The sequence below is a fragment of the Acaromyces ingoldii genome (assembly GCF_003144295.1).
Source record: "Acaromyces ingoldii strain MCA 4198 unplaced genomic scaffold FA10scaffold_7, whole genome shotgun sequence".
NCBI classification, from domain to species: Eukaryota; Fungi; Basidiomycota; class Exobasidiomycetes; order Exobasidiales; family Cryptobasidiaceae; genus Acaromyces; species Acaromyces ingoldii.
In genome coordinates, this window is record NW_020290253.1 from 614092 (window position 1) to 635595 (window position 21504).

Below are 21504 nucleotides of genomic sequence, written 5' to 3' on the forward strand. Positions count from 1 at the left end.
TTTTATTTCAACACTCTACTATAAGCACGCGGTCCGACGCGTTCTTTTTCGACGCGCGAATCCAACACGTCCTTTGGGCCTTACCTCACCTTCCACCCATCACCTTCCTCGGGACTTTACCTTCTCTTCTCTCATTTCTCTTCTTTATCCATTCTCCTTTTTCACCTACAGTACTTCCTCTCAGCATATTCTATCCTCAGCACAGCGACAACGAAAGGAAGAGTAGGGCCATCATGTTCTACAGCGAGGCGATCCTCTCCAGGAGGGGCCCGCTCTCCAAGGTCTGGCTCGCTGCGCATGCCGAGCGCCGCCTGTCCAAGGCTCAACTGATCGGCGCAGATCTCGAACGGAGCATCTCATCAATCATGGGGCCTGAGGCGCCCATGGCCTTGCGTCTCAGTGGCCAGCTCCTTCTTGGCGTCGTTCGGATCTACTCGCGAAAGGCTCGCTACCTCCTGGACGACTGCAATGAGGCCCTCGTCCGCATTAAAATGGCCTTCCGAACGGCAGGAGGAGGAGCGTTTGCATCAAGCGACGCGACCACGGGCGCATTGCAGGCTTCGAGGAGGCAGATCACGCTCACCTCGACGCGGACAGACCTCGACCTCTTGATGCCCGACCCATCGATTGAGACCTGGACGCGTGCGGGGCACGACGCGGCTAGCATGGCAGGCTCCAGGGCGGGAAGCATGACACCTGGTCCAATGGCTGCCCGACACACCGCTCGAGCAGCCGACATCACCCTGCCGCAGTATCGAGGCGGGACGCCCAGCCTCTGGAATGATGAGGCGAGCAGCAGCGACCTGAACCACTTTGATCTCAGTGTCGGCGGCAGCGGACCTGGGATCGCGTCGGGCGTGTTTGATCCTGACGCGAGTCACGTCGGAAGCTCGCCGCCATTAGACCTTGGGCTTGTGCCGGGCGAAGGTGACTTTGGCATGGAGAGGCGCAACTCGCAGGGTCAGCTCGTCGATGCCAACGGCGATGTCATTGCCGCTCCAGCGGCAGACGACAGCTTGAGCATTGGCGTGGGTCGAGATGCACCTCTGAGCGTCGGTCATGGCTCGCTTTTTGAAGGTACAGGTGCAGACATCACTGCTGGCTTTGACGATGATACATTGATGGACCTCGGTGGCGAAGGGGGTCTCGATCTCGGCCTCGAAGGTCTGGATCGGCCACGGCAGACAACACCTCAACCGCGAGACAGTGACACGAACCTCGCCGAGCAGCTAACGCCACGCACGGCCGCAAAGGTTCGAGAAGCTATTGTAAGGCGAGAGGAACAAGGACTTAAGTCGAAACGGAGTCGGCACCTCGTCGATGCTCGGACAGAGCTGTCGCCGGATGAGACTGCGCTCGATCTGATCACGTCCATGCAAGGCGCGAATGAGTATCTGCCGAAGTCGGCCGCCTACATGCAGCTTCTGTCCATGTACAAGGCACCGTCGAAGAATCTCGTTTCCGGGGGACCGTTCGGGATCATCGCGCCTCAGCTCCAGGAACTCTTTGTGCTCGATGCAGACGCGATGCGAAAGTCGAGGCGTAGGAGACTAGCAGAGGAGGCAGACGAGCGCCACAACAAACGTCAGAGAACAGGTGTGAGCGAAGACGACAATCTGTCCGAGGTGGGCAGGAGGGCAGCGACAGAAGACGACGTCGCGTTGGGCTTTGATCTCGGATTCGATGACACAACAGACCTAGGAGCATTTGGTGGAATCGATGCTGGAGCTGGCGACGTGCCATACTTTGACATCCCGGCCGAGGGTCTTGCGGCGGACGATGGCTTGCGACGGAGTATGCGACACCTCGAGAAGGGCCGGCTATCCTCGGTGCGCCAAATGAGCCAGGAGACCGAGGGACGACTTTCCCCACTCGGGTCGCTGAGCAGGTCAGGCACGCCATCGTCGAACCTCCTTGGGATTGATGAAGAGGATGCGCGCCACGATGAGGATGGCTTCTCAAACAATACGAGGCGAGCCGCCGAGACGTTCCGAGAAGCCTTTTTGGCGGCGGCGGACGAAGAAGAGGGAGAGGCAGCCTCTTTCGAGCAACTCACCGCGGCATCGGGTCGCAGAGAAGCGGCAGGGCTCTTCTTTGAGACGCTCGTGCTGGGCACAAAGGATCTTATCAGCGTGCAACAGACGGATGCGTACGGTGACCTGTCGATCAGGCCAAAGGACAGCTTCTGGACGACGATCGGGGCCCGCGTGAGGTAAAGATGTCCCTCACTGTCTCCTCTTGTAATATCACACCTGCTTCGTATACACATCCGTACAACATGATTCAGTAAAGTCTGATGACAATTGCTACTCTAACGAGAGGGAACGAGAGGGAACGAGAGGGAACGAAAGGGTCATGAGTGCAAGTAGATGTACACTTTGTGCTGGTGCTCTCATGGTAAATTGTCTTGTAGAGATGATAGAAAGGCGATCGATGTGAGTGTGGTATCAACTGGATGTCTCGCTGTGATCCTTTAGCTGTCGCGTCCAGGTGATGACGCGGGGGTCTGTCATGACCTTGGCCTGGTTGAAGTTTAGTACTTGGAGACCCTCAAGCGAAGTTGCCCTGGAGAGCGCCACGTAGGCTTGTCCTGCATCGTCAGAGCGTCAGTCACAGTCCTGTCGAAAAGGGGACGAGAGCCTGCGCGGCAGACTCACCCTTTTCAAAGACCTTGCCGAGATCGACGCGGCAGTATGGCAGCGTCTGGCCTTGTGATTTGTGAATGGACACTGTTGTAAGGAACAAAATGGTTAGTGACCCGCATGTGGGGCATGGAAGAGTCGACTCACTTGCCCAAGCCAGCATGAGGGGCTGTCGAATTGCAAATGATAAGCATTGGATGAAAAGAGAGTGAGTGCCGCCTAACTAAGTTGAACTCACGATCTGCGTCCTCGAGGCCAAAATCTCTCCGTTTGGCAGCTCATTTTTCCACACCTCTGGCGTCATGTGCTCCGTCCGATAGCCCCCATTCGGTAGGATAAAGCGAACAACGGGGTACTTTGGTAGATTCGCCCCAAGAGGACCACCAGTGCCCTTTTCCGGCGAGGCTGATCTTGACGAAGCGTTTCGCGGAATTTGAACTTTCATCGTCGCATTTGAATTGCCACTCGGTGCCGCCGAAGATGCTGTTGCTTTTCTGTCTTTGTCCCCAATTGACTCGAAGTCGTTCTCGTCATAGTCTTCATCGTCAACTTTGCCTGCCTTTAGCTTCTTTGAAGCAGCAGCGGCGCTGTACATGTACTCGTTTGCGATCGCGTCGGCCCTGAATGCCTTCGCGCTTCTTTCCGCCGCAGGTACGGGCTTGCTGACGAGATACTCCGTGATGATCTCGTCGACTTGCTCAACAGTCATTCCTGGTCGAATCCTGTCCCAATCGACCCCATGGTGCAATGCCATCTTGTGATCCTTTGTGTCGAGGAACGTCAAGATGGTGCCGACGCTGCCATTGACGAGCGTCTCATCGATGTTTTTGATGAGCATGACCTGAGCACCTGCTTTAAGCATGAGCTTGGGCGGCGGCATGAACTTCTCGAGCATTCTTTGCCTCTGCTCCTCCGGAAGTGTTCCTCCATCATGGGCATCAAACATCTTGAGAGGCGCCTTGATGCCATTGAGGCGTTGTACGTTGGCACGGTCGACCTCCTGTCGCAAAGCAAATAATTGCGTAGGGACCAGGCCATCGGCAATCTCTGGCGTTCTACTCAAGGCCTTGAAGCGCTGGACCGAATCTTCCGACAACTTCCCGATGCGCATCTCGTTGAGCATCTGCACAAAGTCTGGGACGTATGCACGGCATTCAGCTGGCATGTATCTGTCGATTTAGGGTTTGTTCGACTCACTCTCATCCTTCTGACGGAAGACCTGAGTCAGGTTGACCATCTCGTGAATGACCTGTGACCAGCATTTGGCATCGAAGGCGAAGCGGGTCGGTGCGTTGTTCTTCGTAACGGGAGGCAGTTGGAAGAAGTCGCCCGTCAATACCAGCTGGATGCCTCCAAATGGTTTGCTGCTCTTCCGAAGTTTGCGAGCTGTCTCTTCAATCTTGTCGAGAAAGCCTGGGTCCACCATTGACACTGGTCGCAGCGGATGAATTTGTGAGTAAGCTGTTCAGAGGGCTTCTTCACACCCAACGTGAAGCTCACCTTCATCGACGATTAGTGTCTGCGTCCTCAGCCATCTGCTGTTCGATTTGCGGTTCCTACGAATCTTGGAGCAGATCTGATCCACGGTCCCGTCTGCTAGCCCCGCTCCAGCGTAGCTGTGAATTGTCACCCCTCCGATGTTGCAAGCAGCAATGCCCGTCGAGGCGGTGATGGCGACGGCGTCGGGCTTGCTGTTATATTTGAGCCTGAGCTGAGAGATGATCTCGCGTAGCAGCACCGACTTGCCCGTTCCTGTACCGCACTCTTGCGTGTTAGTACCCGATCTCTACTGCGTGTTCTCGAGGCGAGCTCACCTGCACTTCCCGTGAAGAAGACATTCTTCCCGCCGTTCACAACCATGTCCCTGACTTTAGCCTGTTCGCGTGAGAGAAAGACACCACCCAGCTTGCGGCTGGCGCCACCAAATGGATGCTCTTTCGTCTCGGCTGCCGTCCCGTGACCCTTGACGAGAAAGTTGGTTGACGACTTTCCCTCGCGACGGAGGTCGGACGCCGTCTTGTCGAGAACCGAAGGCTTGAACATGGAGGAAGTTGACGCTGACCTCGTCGTCGAGGCATTGGAAGCAGACTGAAAGCTCGCGCTGCTGCTGTTGCTTCCGCCAGTCCCAGAGCGTTTCCATGACTGAGGCAGCTGCCTCTTTTTGAGAGGAGGCTCAGCCCTTCTCTCAGTCTCTACATCGTCCAAATCCTCTTCCTCATCGTCAACTGGAATCGCAATTTGGGGAGAATGTCTTTGCTTTGCGGAATCTGCGCGGTTCCCGCCTGTATTGGAAGACCCTGACATTAGAACGCACGAGAGCGTGCACGCATGTAGTGTACTCACCTCGTGCGCCATTGTTGCTCTTGTCGCTCAGCGGCTCCCTCCTACTCGGCGAGGGAGACGGCGACCAAGAGAATGGCACCTCGATAGGGCTTGAAGATGGCAACAGGCTCTTGTTAATAGTGTCCTTAGGGGGGGACGAGATGGCGTTGTTGCTCTTATTGTTAGTGGGCATCATCGAAGTCGTAGCCATCATCGACGTCGTTGCGGCCGCTGCTCCGTTGGACGCAGCAGGCTGTGAGGGCACTCCAATGAGACCATTGATGTCCGAGCTGTTCCCTGACCACGAGCGCTTCAAGCCTTTGAGCCCGGATGTTGCCATGTTGCCCGCTGTCTCTGCCTCCCGACCCTCTCAGCGTTTCTAAGGCCTCGAGAGTTGCAAGGTGATGTTCTTAAAAGGCCGCCTTTCCCTCTACGCGCCGTGACAGGATTTCCGCGAGGCGCGATCCCTCACGTGAATTTTTTAGATTCCCCTCCACTGAGGGAGAGAGGAGAGGACTCTCCCACCCTCGCTGTGGTCGTGTCGGCGACGATGTACCATCTCATCACGGGCCTGTACTGTGAGTGCGATCACCTCTCTCCCCTATTTAGAAGCAAGGAAGAATTCTGGCTCATACACGAGTGTTTCATAGCCGAATGGAGTCGGAGGCCAAAATTTAACGTCTTGGTCCTCGGCACGAGCGGGGCAGGCAAGACGGCGCTGCTTGACAAGGTCCGAGCCTGGCATACACGGACATCGTCGAGGGCCCTCGCTCGCATCGCGCCAACCGTTGGTCAGAATGGTGAGCTAGCCCGCACCAAAATGCTTGCCTGCCCTTTTTCTCTCAACCGAAGCTGACCCGGGCTTTCCCGTTCGTTGGGCTCCAGTCCTCGACCTGACGTTCAAGCATGCCATTCTCCACTTCTGGGACCTCGGAGGCGAAGCGAGCCTGCGCAAGATCTGGCCTCAGTACTTTGAAGAAGCAGAGGTGCTCGTCTGGGTCATGGACATCAGCGACTGGCTCGATGAGGACGAAATCGAGCGTTCGTATTCCAAAGAGCAGGATGATGACGACGACCACGAGCGAGGCACCGCGAGCGAGCAGGAGGCCAGGGCCGCACGGCAGGAGGACAGCTGGAGTGCCTTGGGTGAGTCTTTCCTGCTCCACAGCCTCTCGTGATGTGTTATGGAAGAGGAGGCTGATGTGCCCGAGTGAATATTTCAGCTTCGCTACGATCGCACTCGCGGATCCGGGCGCTTCCCCTCCTCATCGTCCTCACAAAGATGGACCACGTCTCATCAGCAGCCGCCTCATCGGCTCGAACCCGGATAAAGGGTCTTCTTGCTGACCGGCTTGCAGGGTTGGAGGAGGCCGAGGAGTCGGACCTGCGCGATGAGATGGAGAACATAGAGGGACTCGCCAGACCAAAGGCTGGAAGCGGCACGTGGGAGGACTGGGACGTGGTTGGGTGCAGCGCCAAGGACGGGACAGGCCTTGCGACGCTAGTAGACTGGCTCAATGCGAGAGCGCAGCAGAGACCGAGACGGTCGAATAGGTGATACCATTAGCAATGACACATAATCATATTAATATCTGATGCAGTCTATAGGCTGTGCGAAAAATGGAAGGGGTATGTTCCAGGAACTCTTGACTCTATCTCGAAATGACTCTGAGACCACCAAAGTCGGCCAGCTCATGCTCTTGGCAATCGTGAATGACACCAACGAACATTCTCGACTTTGCCACGTTGAGCTTCTTGGAGAGGGCTTCTACCACGACGGGGTTGAATTGCGCCTCGACAAAGACGAGGTCGATGGTGATCCTGGGGTAGGCCTCATCGATGAGCTGGGCATTCGCCTCGAGCTCTGAGGGAATGTCTACGATTTCGTCGAAGCAGTGCACGACAATGACCCGAGACGTGTGCTCGTTCTCCTCTACGTAGCGAAGCGCTCGGTTCAGGTGCGAGATCTCGTCCGTCTTTGTGAAAAAGACGACGGGCTCTCGGCGCTGGCGGCCGACCCACTTGATCAGGCGATGCTTGAGGCGATAGATGGGCGATGTGGATCGGCTGACATCGATGCTGCTGCTGCATTTGGACCTGGCTGCCGACGGAGCCGACGTGTTGATCCAGCGCTCATCGAGTAGCCACACGAGACAGTGGGCGAGGCTGATGCGGTTCTTGAAGAGGTAGAGGACGACGACAATGACGAGCAAATAAAGGACTGTCTGGAGAAGTGCGATGGGCGACAGTGCAATATTGCCTCCGATGGCCACGATGCCGACGGCAGCAGCGAAAAAGATGAGAGCAAGGCCGCATCTCGGCGTTCGAGGGAGGTTGGGCCGATTCCAGATGACGAGGAGCGCCGAGAGGGGAAACATCGTCATGACGGCAAGGAAAGCCATGCTGAAGATCGATGAAAGCGTCGTCAGGTTGAACTTCGACGTGGCGCACAGAATGAGCGAGAGGCACAGAAAGAGGCAGATGGCGGCCCAGTAGGCACCCGTCTTGGGCATCTTTCGGAGCATTTGCCTTGAAAGCACCGAGTCATATGCCAGCGCCTGTGTCAAGCCAATCGTTGCTTGGGTACCTGTCAAGATGCCACCAGCGAGAACGACGACGGCATCGACAACAACCACGTACTTGAGCCATGGTCCAGTTCCGCCGGACGACACTTGGGCGAGCAGGGACAGGACATTGTTGGCACTGAGTGCCTTTGACAGGGGAAGCAAAGCCACGACGAGCAAGGCTAGGGTCGGTTCCGTCAGCTGCAATACGTGCCTTGACTGTCAGCGTGACTGGCTCCATGAAGAACAGTGGAAGAGGAGGAGGAAGAGAGACTCACAAGCACAGCGATGTGCAGGCTTCTCAGTGCCTTTGGAAACTGATCCTTTTTGACGGCGCTTGTGTAGAGGACGCTGGTCTCGATGCCCGTCAGGCCGATGAAGCTGACGCAGAACGAATCAAAGATGGCTCTGGCATATCCCTTGCCACTGGTCAGCACTGGGCGAGCATCGGACCAGTTGGACGCAAGTGTGGCGTTGCCCTGCTGTGCCCATGCGACGATGCCAGCCACGATGAGAGCGGTCATGGTGATGAGATGGAACACGATCATGACGAGGGCAACAGTTCCGCTGCCACGGGTGCCCAGGAGAGCGATGCTGGCAATGCCAACTAGAAGAATGACGGTGATGGCGGGACCATCCAGGAAAGCCTTCAGGCTGGCGCTGATCGACCCGTTCTCCTTGGCCTGCGCCGAGATGTACGATGCCGCGGTGCCTGCGCTGACTGCGCCCGTGGCAACGGCATCGAGCATGACAAAGGCAGCGGCGAGGAGCGCAAAGGTCGTCTTAGTGGTAGTGTTGAGAAAGTACGAGTAGGAGCCAGCGTCTCCGTAGCTCATGGCGCTGGCCAGCTCGCACATGATCGGCCGAAAGGGCCAGAGGAGAGCGATGGCGAGAAAGAGGCCGATGGGCGTCAGAACGCTCGAGGCAGCTAGGACGGCGGGGAGCGAGTAAAAGACAGAGCCGGTGAGGGCGTTTCCGCACAGGCTTGCCGTCCTCCACTGCCCCAGGAGGGCGCGAGGACGACGGGCGATTGCTTCCGCTGCCTCGTCTCTATCTGCACGGCTGAGCTCGAGCATCGACATCTTGCCCCAGCCTGCAAAGTCCCACCCATCGATGGACAGTTCCCTCGTTGAGGTGCGTCTTCTTCGCGATGTCTTCATCTCTCGCTTCGCGGGTGTATCGTTTGGGAGCACTGTGTTCTTCTCATCATTGACGTCGACGTTGTCGTCATCATCGGTGCCACGACGGTTGTATCGCCGCCTCGGCGTCGAAGGCACGCCGACCAGGGTAGCAAGGGGAGGAGCAGTTGCTCCAACCTCGCCGTGCTCGAGGCGTTCCATTGTGGGCGACACGATCCGCTGCTTTCTCTGCCTCCGGACGATAGTCGCGAATTGTGACTCCGCAAAGGAAGGCGGCTGCATGACCGAAGATGCCCTGCTGGGACTTCGCTCGCGCCTCACATCATTGACCTCTTCGACGCTTTCATTGGTAAAGACATCCCCATGCTCGACTCGGTGTGTCCAGTGTCCGCCAATTCGTGTGAATCTGTCTTGAATCGAGCTCTCCCCAGCCTTGAAAGACGATGGCCCTGCTTCTTCGTCGTCTTTCCCCATCGTCATCCGCCGCTCTTTCCTTACCTTCCTCGTCTCAAGCTGATTGCTGCACGGATGAGCTTTGTTTTTCTTTTGCCGTGTCTTTTCTGAGGCTCAAAGTCAAATTTCCAAAGTGACAGACGGGCCTGCGCACGCGCACCCGACACAGACACGAGGTCGAAGCAGAAAGCAAGCAAGTGGGTGCATGTGGAGAAGCAGCAAAGCTGTGCCAGGCACAAGTCATTCGAGCACCGCCTTGGCGCTGAACCTCGCGGGCACACACGATAAAAAGACCGCACCGGCTTCTTTTGTCGTCTCCCACCTCAGCACTACCTCGACATTTTATCAACGAAAACAACTACCCTGAGCGGAATGTCTTACCAACCTCCCTACGGCGCGCCTCCCGCTGGTGGCTACTATCCCCAGCAGGGCGGTGGCTACGGCCAGCCCCAGTACCCCCAGCCAGGCCATGGCGCCCCGCCGGCTCCCTACGGCCAGGCTCCTTCTTACGGACAAGCGCCACCAGCGGGGTATGGAGGCGCTCCTCCGGCTCCGTATGGCCATCAGGCACCCTCTGCACCCTACGGCGGCTACGCACCTCCTGCGCACGGACAGCACCACCAGCACCACCAGCACCACCAGCACCACCACTCGCATTCTCAGCCACAGGCCTATGCACCTCAGCAACCGATGGGAGGAGCAGGTGGCACCTACTACCTCGGCGTGCCGGTCCCTCCTCCACCTGGAAGCCAGCCTCTGCCGCCGCCGCCCGGATACAATGTCCACGGGGACGTCGAAGCGATCCGCAAGGCCACAAAGGGTTTCGGCACCGACGAGGCCCTCCTCATTCGCACTCTGGCCCCGCTCGATGCTTTCCAGGTCGATGCCCTCTCGAACCAGTTCAAGGCGTCGACGGGCAAGGACTTGCTCAAGGTGCTCGAAAAGGAGACGTCGGGCTGGTTCGAGGGCGCCCTCCGTGCAAAGGTCCTCGGTCCCGTTGGCTACGATGTCTGGCTCATCCACCGTGCATGCGATGGCGCAGGCACACACGAGGACCTGCTCAACGAGGTGCTGCTCTGCCGAACAAATGCAGACATGTGGACACTCAAGAACGCATACAGGGCAGTGTATGGCAAGGCGATGGAAAAGGTTGTCGAGGACGAGCTGTCGATGAAGACGAAGCGCCTCTTTGTCATGGCCCTCCAAGGTACGCGGCAAGAGGACAACGCGCCAGTAGACCATCGGCTCGTCGAGGAGGACTGCCGAAAACTCAAGGCAGCTGCTCGGGGGGCAGGCACCGATGAGATCACCATCTGCGGCATCCTCGTCTCGAGGAGCACGCCACACCTTCAAGCCATCTGGCAGACGTACCAGTCGATGCACAAGCAGACGCTCGTTGCCATGATCAAGTCTGAATTTTCGGGGCACATGGAGAATGCGCTTCTCTACATTGCCAAGACGGCCCAGCCTGGTCCACCGGGCGTGGTACGCGATGCGGATCTGCTGGAAGAGAGCATGGCAGGCATGGGCACAAAGGACGAGCGGCTCATCTACCGCCTCTTCAGAGCACACTGGGATCGCATGCGTTTCGAAGAGGTCAAGCGGTGCTACCAGGGCACCCAGAGCAAAAAGGGTCTTCGCGCGAGGGTCTCTGGGGAGACGAGCGGCGACTATAAAAAGATGCTGGAGGCCGTCATTGGCTCTTGAATACCTCACTCTTCTTCTTTCTCGACGATGATGCACGCACGATGAGAGATCGTTTGAATGTATATTTAGGATTGATGATGAATTACCGATGTGCTCTTGAAATGCTACTTTGAAAGATTTAGAAGTGGTACTTGGGAGCCTGGCCGCTCTTGTCGACCACGGTCCACGCTTCGTCGATTGCCTTTACCAGGGCGTCAGGCAAGGGGCCTTTTTCGAAGGCGGCGAGATTCTCTTGGACGTGCTTGATCGACGAGGCCGAAAAGATGACGTGGTCGTTGTACTTCCTTTTCAGCACCGAGTGATGCATGCACCATCGCAGCGCTACCTCTGCCAGGGGGATCTGGTGCGCCTCGGCCTTTGGCCTGATGACCTCGATTGCCTCAAAGATGGCGTCATGGAAGTATCGCTTCCAGTACCCCTGGCCCTGCCACGACGACTTGTCAAAGCGGGACCCTTTGCCCTTTTCGGCATTGTTGTCCTCCTCGTCCGTCTTGTCGGGCTTGTAGGTGCCCGTCAGGAAGCCGCCGCCGAGCGGGTTGTAGATGTAGTAGCTGATGCCGTACTTGCGCAGGCACGGCACCAACTCGGGCTCTGCGCTACGGACTAGGCAGTTGTACAGGCCCTGGTACACCGTCGGCTTGACGTAGCCGTTGGCCTCGCAGATGCGCATAATCTCTTCGATTTCCGCCACGGTGTAGTTGGAGATGCCGAACCGGTCGAAGCGGCCCTTTTTGTACTCTTCGTCGACAACTCGGAGCGCATCGCCGATCGGGTTCTTGCGGTCAGGCGCATGCAGGTAGAAGAGGTCGACCTTGTCCGTGCTGAGCGCCTTCATCGAGTCGTCGACGGACTGGCGGAGCATCTTGGGCGTGTGGTCGTACTGCGTGATGTCGGGCATGGCGCCAAAGGAGCTGTTGGGAAAGCACTTTGTGGCAATCTTGAAGCCCTGCCGTTCGGCGCCGACGTCGCGCACGTACTCTTCGCTCGTCATGCTGCCGTAGACCCGAGCAGTGTCGATCTCCTCTTGTCCATGCTCTTTGAGAAGGTCCAGGATAGATTGAAAGGTGGGAAGATCATGGATTCGGGCCTGCATCGTGCCTTCTCCGCCGACCGTCATGGCTCCGAAGGAGAGCGGAATGGCCGTCTTGGAAGCTGGAAAGTCTGTCGCTGCCGTCATCTTTTAGGATGTCTTCCTTGTTGCTGCTTTAGTGTTTGATGTGGTCGTTGGCGGGATGGAGACCTTTCTTTATATCGTGCTCAGAAGCCTCTGATGGTCGAGAAGCCAGTTTTATAGCCAGCTCCGAGCACCAGCCGCGAAGCTTACCTGCTCACTCCACTTGCTCACTACAGACGTGCATCACACCGCGGACTCAGATTTACTATTCTTCTCAGAGGTGAGCAACCCTCCACCGAATCAAAACTTCTTTTTTGCCGAAGCTGCCTCGTCCAGGGCAAGCAGGAACACAAGCAGTCCATGTATGTGTACCGCTCTGCTCCAGGTCTGCTAGCTTCCCCCTCGGCCTGATTATTGATCAAATGTAATGGTGGGCTTTGTCCGGCGGAAGTGGCGAATGCCCAAGGAGCCATGACACATTCAATGACGTAAATTTTTGCTGGATAGTGACACAGTCTCCTCCACGCCTGCACGAAATGCCGCACGATCCTACTCAGGGGTTTCTCTTGGCCCCTTTTTTTTTTCCTCGAGAAGATTGACATCTCCGAACGATTGATTTTTCTGTAAGATAGAACCAGGCCGCCTATTTGTTTAGTCGTAGTTGTAGTCGTAGTCGTTGTTATTGTGTAGAGGAGCAGCAGCTAGTAGTAGCTAGTCCAGCCCTTTGCTCTGACAGGATCGGCCTCGGACTAACGGAAGCCAACACAACCATCGTCGACACTGCGGGGCGCGACAACAATGACGGAAGCTGGCACCTTTCCCCTGCCGGCGAACCTGCCCGTGCCCGAGGATACGGGCGCGTGCGTGCACCTCCCTGGCCACCCGATGCCGCCCCTCATCGAGCTGGCGTCCACGGCCGGCGGTGTTGTCGACCTGTTCCTCCTCTCGCTCTCGCGGCCCGTCCTCGTGTTTGTGTACCCACGCACGGCCTCGCCCGGCGAGGAGGTGCCCGAGTCGTGGAATGCACTTCCGGGCGCACGCGGCTGCACCCCCGAGCTCTGCTCCATCCGCGACGGCCTCCACCCTCTCGTCGAGCACGAGCCGACGCTGGCCATCTTTGGCCTCAGCGTCCAGCCAACAGCTATCCAGCAGGAAGCCGCCACGCGGCTCAGGCTGCCCTACGCGCTCCTCTCCGACGAGTCGCTCGCCCTGCAAAAGGCCCTCGACCTGCCGACGCTCCAGTGGCAGGGCAGGACCTTTCTCCAGCGCGTCACGCTCCTCCTCAAGGAGGGCCAGATCACCCAGGTCCACTATCCCGTCTTTCCCCCCGATAAGGCGGCAGCCGTGGCGCTGCAGATGCTCAATGGATCTCGTCACGCTTGTGTGCCTGAAAGTTGTGAAGAGGCCGACGGAGAGGCGGAGGTGGCAGAGGCTGAGGAGGCATCCCTGGACCGGGAAGCTGTGCTCCACCAGGCGCCAGAGACCGCAAAAGCAGACGAGGTGGCGGCGCAGACGACGACGACGACAACGATGGTGGAACCCGTGCCGCGTCCGCGACTGTCGAGCCGAGCACCGTCGGACTGGCGAAACAGCCTGGTGGCCATCGACAACGAGACGGGCCAGGTCATCGGCGTCGTGGCCTCCAACGTCGTCCTCGATGCCGATTCACTCGGCCGCGAAGAGCCGTCGACGCCCGAGGAAGAGGATGTCAACACGCCCTTGGACGGCTTTGCGCTTGGTCCAGACGAGCCTTTCTTCAATGTTCAAGCGCCTACGCCGACGAAAAATAGCGCCACGCAGCGGTACGTCGATGAAGAAGAGGAAGAGGACGAGGAGGAGCTGGCCACCCCTCGACGATCAGTCCTGTACGGGGCAGCACACGTCTACATTGATGAGGACAACCGACCGCCGAGCCGGTCAGGGAGTGTGCTCGGCGAGGCGACGTTTGCGCCGCCTCCTGTGCCCACGAAGCCCAAACATTTGCGTCAGCCGCCGGCACCCCGCCCCCAGAGCATGCGCTCGTCCATGGCCAGCGCCAACTTCTTCAGTGCACGCGAGACAAGCGACGATGAGCCAGATGCGGAGGACGATGACGACGACGACGACGATGATGACGATGATGACGATGATGATGAGCAAGCAACTGGGGTGCATGAAGTCGCCTATGGAGAAGCACACCGGCCAGATCTCTTGCGCGACGTCAACAATGGCAACGACGATGACGACGATGCTGGAAACAGAAGCGATGCGAGTGGCTCGACCGTCGGTGGTCCCGCCGTGAAGCTGTGGCGCAAGGCGAGGGGAGGCAAAGAGGGCGAGAAGAAGCGAATGGCCAAGAAGGAAGCCAAGAAGCAGGAGAAGGCGCTCCTCGTCATGGCCAATGTCGCACCGACGACGGCAGCCAAGAGGCGCGAGCCAAGCCAGCGGTCTGTCGAGAGCGTCCGGACATCGAGGGCAGAGACGGCCAACGAGGGTCTCTTTTCGGATGCAGACGAGGAAGATGAACCCACCATCATCGACACCAATGCCCAGAGAATGTCAATCGTAGACCCATTGCGAGAGCTGGAGATGGCAGCAGCAGCACCAGAACCGGCGCCGGAGGCTCAGGAGTCTGACGAGAATCGCAGTCACGTCCGAGGCCCCACGTCTGCGACGGTCAAGGCGATGCGCGCACACGGCCATAGGCCGCGAGCCCTGATGGCGACGACGGAGATCCACAGCGTCGAAGATCGCGTCTGGCAGGATGCCCTCGAGACCGAGTCACTGCCCATCGACGCGCCCTATACCCACTTGGCCGTGCAGAGCAAGAAGGACAACGGCCACTCGGCCGAGGAGCAAGACGAGGATGGAGCAGCAGCTGGAGAGGAGCAGGAAGAAGACGGACTGGAACTGATGGCCAAGGGCGAGAGACCGCGGATCAGCGCCAAGGGCAACAAGAACGCCAAGACGCGGGCCACAGAGACGAGGGCAGGCAAGGCTCTCCAGGGCAATTCGGTCCTGATTGAGTTTCTGGCTGGCAGCCGAATTGCTGCGAGCGTCATTAATGCCGACGTGTCTTCGCTCGTGCCCGACGCCCGGCCCCCCTCATCGCTGCAGGGCCCCACGGTGTTTTCGCCCACGTCGGTGGGCAACATCGAGAGGGAAGGCGCCATGCGCTACATTCCTGTCCTTCCTCAGCACCTCCTCTGGTTCTTTGGTTTTTCCGCAAAGGAGACCCAACCCTCGCTTCCCGCCAAGGACGGCGTCGTCTCAGGGGCCGCCGAGGACAGAGCGGCGACAGTCGCCCCGAGTCCAGCAATTGTCACGCTCTTGGCCAGTGCCTTGGATCCTTCGACGCTAGTATCTGCTGCGACACACGGTGCTACGTCGGCGCTCGAGAGCCTGACGAATATGGGTTGGAGTGCAGGTGAATGGCTGGGATCATCCTGGTCAGGTCTTATGCATGGTAATTCGCAGAAGGCTAGGGCGACTGGGACAACTGGAGCTCCCGTTCCATCAGTAGACGAAGACGACGTCGATGAAGACGCCGAAGAGTGGGAATGGACCGTGCCGGAATTTGACCCAATGAGCCTGGCAGGCACGCCGAGGCCCATCTACAGGCGCAAGAAGCCATCACCCAGCCACCAGGCTGGGTTTCAGATCAGACAGCAAGGTCAGAGCATCGTCGAAGAAGAGCGAGAGCCCTCCATCGACGAAGGCGACGTTGCAGGAACCATCATCGTCAAGGAAACGCTACTTGGGGGCACACCCGGCACACGCTACTCCATTGTCCATTACGATGACTACGGCGTGGGGAGGAGGGCCCTCTTGCGGCGATGACGCTCGAATAGCAGAATCTTTCCCGTTTACCGTCATGTCCTACTCAGCGCGACCCACGAGACACGGCTCAATCTTCGAGCCTACCACACAAACCTCACGAAACTCTTTTACGACGCTACGACGCTTTCACAATTTCACAGTCTTGCTTTCATACCCATCTTCATTCATGTTACCCCCCAACGAACGGTACGAAATCCCATGGACCCTTTGACTTCCGCTGCCTTTTGTTTGCTCAGCCCGACGGCGTCACACCTGAGGCTTAGACTGCGTCCTGAGTCTTATTTTCTATTTGCCTCCACATTCCATAAAAATTGTGAATCTGTGAAAGGGCGATCCCTCCTTCTATTTCTTGACGTTTGTTTTCTTTCCTCTTGGCTACTGAGGATGCTGCAACGTCTTCCTTCACCTCTTCATCCACTTCATTGCTCCGACTCAACATGACGACGAGTAGCAAGCCAAGCAACGGGGTCGCAAGCAACGGCAGCGCGCATCCGCCAAGCACGCACACGGATGTGGCATCTACCTTGGGGCGCGACCACTCCTCCACGACGAATCCGCGGCGCACGCGTGGCTTTTACGTCGCCGCCCTCATCGCCGGCGCCGTGTGGTTTGTGACGCCCGCAAGCTGGCTGACGGTGCTCTACTACCTCGTCCTGCGGCCCTTGCTCAAGGGAGACCGGCTGCCGAGCGCCGGACTGGCGAGGTACATGCCTGCCGTGCACGCGCCCCTGGCCTCCAAATTCTGGTTCTACTACGCCTGCCAGGAGGTGCCGTTCAGCATCTACCTTCGCTATCTCATGCGACAGGCTCAGAAGCCGAGGCCGTTGCCCAAGATCGACACCGATATGCTCGAGAAGCTTCTCACAAAGTGCCTGGAGGTCGGCCTGAGTCGAGAGGACGTCAAGGCGGCGGAACAAGTCGCAGCCAACAACGTGGCGAAGCGACGACGAGGAATGCAGAATGGCAATGGAAAGCATGACGAAGAAGAAGTGGCCCACCAAGTCGGTGGCTCTCTTCCGCCGCCATCGTCTTCGTCATCAAATGGGAAGTTGCAGGGCGTGGCTGCGCTCAAGGATCGGCTCATCCACCAAGAGGAGGCAGACGAGCAGCGCGAGAAGCTCAGGATCTGGTTCCATTACGCGCCCCTCGATGAGATCTACGCCGACAACGTACGACAGTGGCTCGCGTGGGCCTTTGCCGGCAGGGAGCTTGAGCAGGTCAAGGCAGACGCCGAAATCTACCAGCTCGTCGAAGCTGCACTGGAAATGACAAAGATCAGGCTGCAGTGGTTCGACCTCAAGCCCGGCTACAACCCCAAACACAAGCCACTCAGGCTCACCATCGACCCTGTCAAGGTACTCCAGCGGCCATTGGGCCACTACGTCGTAGTCAATTCCGTCACGGCCGCCACAATCACATGGCTGCGTTTGGCTCACGGTTTCCGCTACGAGCATGTAGGCCGCTGCTCATTCCTTGTCAAGCCGCCGATGTCGTCAGCGAGCAGCAACCGAAAGGAACTCCCCATCCTCTTCCTCCATGGCCTCGGCATTGGCATCGGCCAGTACCAGCGCTTCTTGCAGCGCTTGGCCCGCCACAAGGACGGCGTTGTCATCATGATCCAGCCCCACATCTCGGCCGGCATCTACTCATCGCACTTCCTCGAGCCGCCGGAGAAGAACGAGCAGGCCCAAGCCACCGTCGAGGTCCTCAAGCGACACAGCATGGACCGTGTCACGGTCTTGAGCCACTCTAACGGCACCATGGTGCATGGCTGGATCCTGCGAACGGCTCCGGAGATGTGCGCACGTAATGTCTTGGTGGACCCCGTCTCGTTCTGCCTGTGGCAAGGGGCCGTCTGCTATGCCTTTGTGTACCGCAAGTGGGCCACCTTTATCGAGGTGCTCCTCGGCTACTTTGTCGCAAGAGAGGTGGGCGTCGCGCACACCATTGGACGCCGCTTCATTTGGTCCGACATGTGCCTCTGGGCAGACGAACTGCCGACCCTCGACCCGAAAGATACGCACTTCATCTTGGCTGAGAAGGATCTGTGAGTTTCAGGCGTCTTGGCTTCCCCGACCCTCCTTTTGCTCACGTGATTCCACTACAGTCTCGTCGACGTGCCCGCATCGACTCAATATCTTCTCGAAGCCGGCGTTGACCCCTCTACGATTGATGTGGTGAAAGGCTATCAGCACGGTAAAGCCCTCATGGTGGGTATCTGCCCGTTCCTTGTCCTTTCTCGCCACCCCACTGACACGGGATGTGTAACAATTCCACAGTTCGATGGGGAGGGTATGGATCTCGCCACCAAGCATGCCTGTATAAACTATTAGTATACCCATCAAGATACTTTCTCTCTTTTCTCGAACCCTCTCTTTGGGTCTCGTCCGCAATAACGATTAGAGATACGTGCCGTTTATTTGATCCGGGTCGACTGTGTCTTCAGGTTTCTGATGGCACGCTCGAAGTTCGCTCACCTTCCTAATCCTGCCTTTAAGGTGCATACTGTATCTCCAATCAACGCAGAAGCCCTCTTCAAGTACAACTTTATCCGCTTGATCTTTGTGGAATCCTCACAATGCGAAACCATGTAGAGTCGGATGTATCCTCGGAAGACGATTGTGCTGGGAAGAAGGTCAACGTCATTTGGTCCCTTATTCCAAGCTCGACTTCCGTGCTTGCCCCTAAATCACCATGCGATGCGCCACGGCGCTCAGGCCGCCTTGGCAGGAATGCGTCTTTCTCGCGGTCCATGCGTTGCTCTTCTGTGGCTGGCCGACTGTTTCTTTGTCTTCCACGCCCCTATTACGTAGCTGACTCTTTATCATTCGGGTTTTTCCTAAGTGTTGAACAAATGAGAACTATATCAGATCAAAATGAGCAATTGTACCGACCAGCAGCTGAAATCATTGACTTCGTTTCTTGGGATCATTGACCTCATTTCTTGGGACATGTACTACGATTGTTCTGTGCCTGTTCTTCCCAATGTAGTAATTTTGCAGGCGCACGAGCTCGCGATGTTTTCCCATCGTATTTCCAGTTCAAGACGGGAAGGATGGAAGAGGACCGTTGACCCAACGAAAGAGTACTTTGTTTCACACTGTATGCTTTGCTGCGCCACCAGCTCGTTCCTGCCTCCAACTTAAGACCCACACCAGAACCCACACGCGTGCAGACAACGCTGGACTGCTCGCAGTCGCACATGTCTAGGCATTCCTGGCGCATATTATTCGACGCATTGGCAGAGAAGGAAATGGCCTGCGTTCTCCCGGCCGAGATGCTTTGGCCGAAATTGGCTTTTTCAGTTGCAGAAATGGCTTGGTCCGTGTATGTGCCTGTACGTGCGTAAATTGCTTCTTCCAATGGAGGAATCCAGAACGAAGCGGTATTCATTTGGCAAGGTCGGCATCATTTGGGCCGTCTCGGAGGCGCCGGCTCGTTTGCGTGGTTCTTGCGGAGCTTCCTTTGATGATCAGCACCGGTTGTATAATAATTCTGGGATCTCATATTACAGCATTAACCCGGGTCTCAACGATGAGGCTGGAAATCGAGCAATCGCTACAGGGTGAATCTTACGCTTCCCGGGTCTGTGGCCAACGTGTGACCAAAATGGGGGACCACAATGGTCCCGGATCCTCTCGACTACCGAAGGCCAAGAGCACGGTGTCGTTGTATTGCGGTCCAGGAGCCACCCCTTCACACTGCCCCTAATGTGCTTGGCCCCATTGTTGAACATGTTTGTTGCGCTTCTATCTGCGATTGAAATCTTGGGTCGATGCATAAAGCTCTGCTGTACCTGCGCTAAGAAAGTTCTCGTGTGCAAAGAAAATTAGCCAAAGTAGTTAGATGCGAAACGTAAAGATCGATGCCGAGTCTCGGCCCTTCTCTTAGCGCGCAGTACAAAGTTGGAGAAGTGGCGCTCACTCTTAAAATGAGCTTTTAGCTAGTGGGTACCGCGTTAGAGTGTACAGCCGAGCAGCTTGAAGCTAGGTACCCCTGATGAGGGGTTGCGGAACAGAATTTTCTCTTCTTCTTCTTCCCCTTGCCCGCGTCAGGGGAAGGTCGGGGAGCTTCAAGCTCCGATGACAGCCCCCCTCACTCTCGATCTTCTTCGGGAAATATGGGTAAGATTCTGCTTAGTATCGTTACACTGATCCCTAGCTCCCCGACTTGTATTGCTTTGCTGGTATACCTTAAAATGCAGTGACCAACGTTACCTCAGCTTTTGGGCATGCTGGCTCTTAGCTGCTGAAACGCAGGAACTTTGGTGGCTTTCTCCCGCCCTAAAGCAACCCCCTCCTTTTGCACCTCCTTTTCCCGGGGGAAAGAAGACGTTTTCTTCTTCTTTTCCAGCAGATCGAGACTCTCTGATGCGACGACGCCAGATCTGTTCTTACTACCCGGGGAATGTTTTCACTTGCAGGGACACGAACATGAGAACCGGGCAGCCTCCCAATCAGGAAGGCGTGGGCCAGTCGAGAAACATGGAGTTGTGTCTATGAAACTAAAGAAGTGGTCAAAGTGGAACTTAGCAATCGCCGACACGGCAAAGAGACCAGAAACTAGTGCGCTCGCAATCGCAGCACTGAACGCTCTTCTTTATGCAGCCTTGCATTCATCTGAAGAGAACGATGCAGATCGGTCCGTTCCCTGCGAGAGGGGAAGCAGAATACAATTGTCTACCTTGCTTGAAAGCTCGAGCAGTTGATGAAACTAGATTTGATTGTAAGTGAGAGCAGGGAAAGGAACAACGGAGAGAGGATGGAAATCTGCTCTCTCTCCCTTATAAGAAGACTCCCCACGGCTCTCTCACTCGCCTCCCCTCATCCCATCTTCACCCTCCAGCTCTTTCCCAGCCCCTCAACCCTCCCACCCCTACATTCTTTTCCCAACGTGTCTTCATAGACCAACACAGACCCAACCACACATTACATTCTTTTAGTACCAACACACACGGCCAACCATGAAGTTCGCTTCCGTCGCCACGCTCGCCACCGTTGCCCTTGTCGGCATGGCCGCTGCCACCGAATCTTCCAAGTGCGGCAGCCACCACGAGCCCGCTCCTGTCTCGCACCCTCACAAGAAGCCTCACCACCACCCCAAGCACCCGCACCTCCCCAGCGTCCCTGGTGACGGTGGTGACTGGCCCGGCAAGGGTGGCGACGAGCCCGGCAAGGGTGGTGACAAGCCTGGCAAGGGCGGTGACTGGCCCGGCAAGGGTGGTGACAAGCCTGGCAAGGGCGGTGACAAGCCTGGCAAGGGTGGTGACAAGCCTGGCAAGGGCGGCGACAAGCCTGGCAAGGGCGGCGACAAGCCCGGCAAGGGCGGCGACAAGCCTGGCAAGGGCGGCGACAAGCCTGGCAAGGGCGGCGACAAGCCCGGCAAGGGAGGCGACAAGCCCAGCAAGGGCGGCGACAACGACGACCACTGCTGCATCAAGAAGGGCTCGTCGAAGAAGGACATCTGCTCCGAGTTCCAGCGAGGTGGTCTGATCAACCTGGACCTTCTCGGCTGCTCCAAGACCGACATCAGCATTCTGTCGGACCTCCTTGGCCGTCAGCGCTTCGAGAAGCGCAACGCTTCGACCAAGGGCAAGGACGACGGGTGCGTGGAGAAGAAGGAGGAGAAGTGCTCCATCTACCAATCGGCTGCCTTGATCAACATCGACATCCTCGGCTGCAGCGAGAACAACCTCGACATCCTTTCGCCCCTTCTTTGAGCTGCTGAAGTCGAAAATCCTGTTC

At 57.3% G+C, this 21504-nt stretch overlaps 9 protein-coding genes across 9 annotated transcripts; 7 read left to right on the forward strand and 2 right to left on the reverse strand.

Moving 5' to 3' along the window:
• The first annotated feature begins 61 nt into the window (after window positions 1-61).
• FA10DRAFT_269462 (hypothetical protein) lies at window positions 62-2282 on the forward strand. The gene has a single exon (XM_025522763.1). It carries the CDS (start codon window positions 234-236, stop codon window positions 2214-2216), a length of 1983 nt encoding a protein of 660 aa, XP_025374708.1. The 5' UTR covers window positions 62-233; the 3' UTR covers window positions 2217-2282.
• A 3208-nt stretch (window positions 2283-5490) lies between these two features.
• Window positions 5491-6559, forward strand: FA10DRAFT_269464 (P-loop containing nucleoside triphosphate hydrolase protein). Its single transcript, XM_025522764.1, has 4 exons — window positions 5491-5542; window positions 5615-5764; window positions 5850-6110; window positions 6188-6559. Exons 1-4 carry the CDS (start codon window positions 5515-5517, stop codon window positions 6520-6522), a joined length of 774 nt encoding a protein of 257 aa, XP_025374709.1. The 5' UTR covers window positions 5491-5514; the 3' UTR covers window positions 6523-6559.
• On the reverse strand, window positions 6536-9141 carry FA10DRAFT_304275 (hypothetical protein; the record flags this gene model as incomplete). The annotated part of the gene is made up of 2 exons (XM_025525336.1): window positions 6536-7729; window positions 7807-9141. The coding sequence occupies 2 exons, from the start codon at window positions 9139-9141 to the stop codon at window positions 6617-6619; spliced, it is 2448 nt and encodes an 815-aa protein (XP_025374710.1). The 3' UTR covers window positions 6536-6616.
• A 229-nt stretch (window positions 9142-9370) lies between these two features.
• Window positions 9371-10875, forward strand: FA10DRAFT_269466 (Annexin). Its single transcript, XM_025522765.1, has one exon. The coding sequence runs from the start codon at window positions 9493-9495 to the stop codon at window positions 10825-10827; it is 1335 nt and encodes a 444-aa protein (XP_025374711.1). The 5' UTR covers window positions 9371-9492; the 3' UTR covers window positions 10828-10875.
• A 20-nt stretch (window positions 10876-10895) lies between these two features.
• FA10DRAFT_269467 (Aldo/keto reductase) lies at window positions 10896-12179 on the reverse strand. Its single transcript, XM_025522766.1, has one exon. It carries the CDS (start codon window positions 12002-12004, stop codon window positions 10946-10948), a length of 1059 nt encoding a protein of 352 aa, XP_025374712.1. The 5' UTR covers window positions 12005-12179; the 3' UTR covers window positions 10896-10945.
• A 560-nt stretch (window positions 12180-12739) lies between these two features.
• On the forward strand, window positions 12740-13378 carry FA10DRAFT_234340 (BcpB protein; the record flags this gene model as incomplete). The annotated part of the gene is made up of 1 exon (XM_025518977.1): window positions 12740-13378. A coding segment is annotated over one exon (639 nt), but the record flags the coding sequence as incomplete, so codon positions are not given.
• Window positions 13379-16136: 2758 nt separating this feature from the next.
• On the forward strand, window positions 16137-18539 carry FA10DRAFT_276394 (hypothetical protein). The gene is made up of 4 exons (XM_025523315.1): window positions 16137-16761; window positions 16816-17807; window positions 17868-17970; window positions 18040-18539. The coding sequence occupies exons 1-4, from the start codon at window positions 16198-16200 to the stop codon at window positions 18091-18093; spliced, it is 1713 nt and encodes a 570-aa protein (XP_025374714.1). The 5' UTR covers window positions 16137-16197; the 3' UTR covers window positions 18094-18539.
• Window positions 18540-19248: 709 nt separating this feature from the next.
• FA10DRAFT_269471 (hypothetical protein) lies at window positions 19249-19648 on the forward strand. The gene has a single exon (XM_025522767.1). The coding sequence runs from the start codon at window positions 19295-19297 to the stop codon at window positions 19469-19471; it is 177 nt and encodes a 58-aa protein (XP_025374715.1). The 5' UTR covers window positions 19249-19294; the 3' UTR covers window positions 19472-19648.
• Window positions 19649-20723: 1075 nt separating this feature from the next.
• On the forward strand, window positions 20724-21479 carry FA10DRAFT_288937 (hypothetical protein; the record flags this gene model as incomplete). Its single annotated transcript, XM_025524247.1, has 1 exon — window positions 20724-21479. One exon carries the CDS (start codon window positions 20724-20726, stop codon window positions 21477-21479), a length of 756 nt encoding a protein of 251 aa, XP_025374716.1.
• Window positions 21480-21504: the final 25 nt, after the last annotated feature.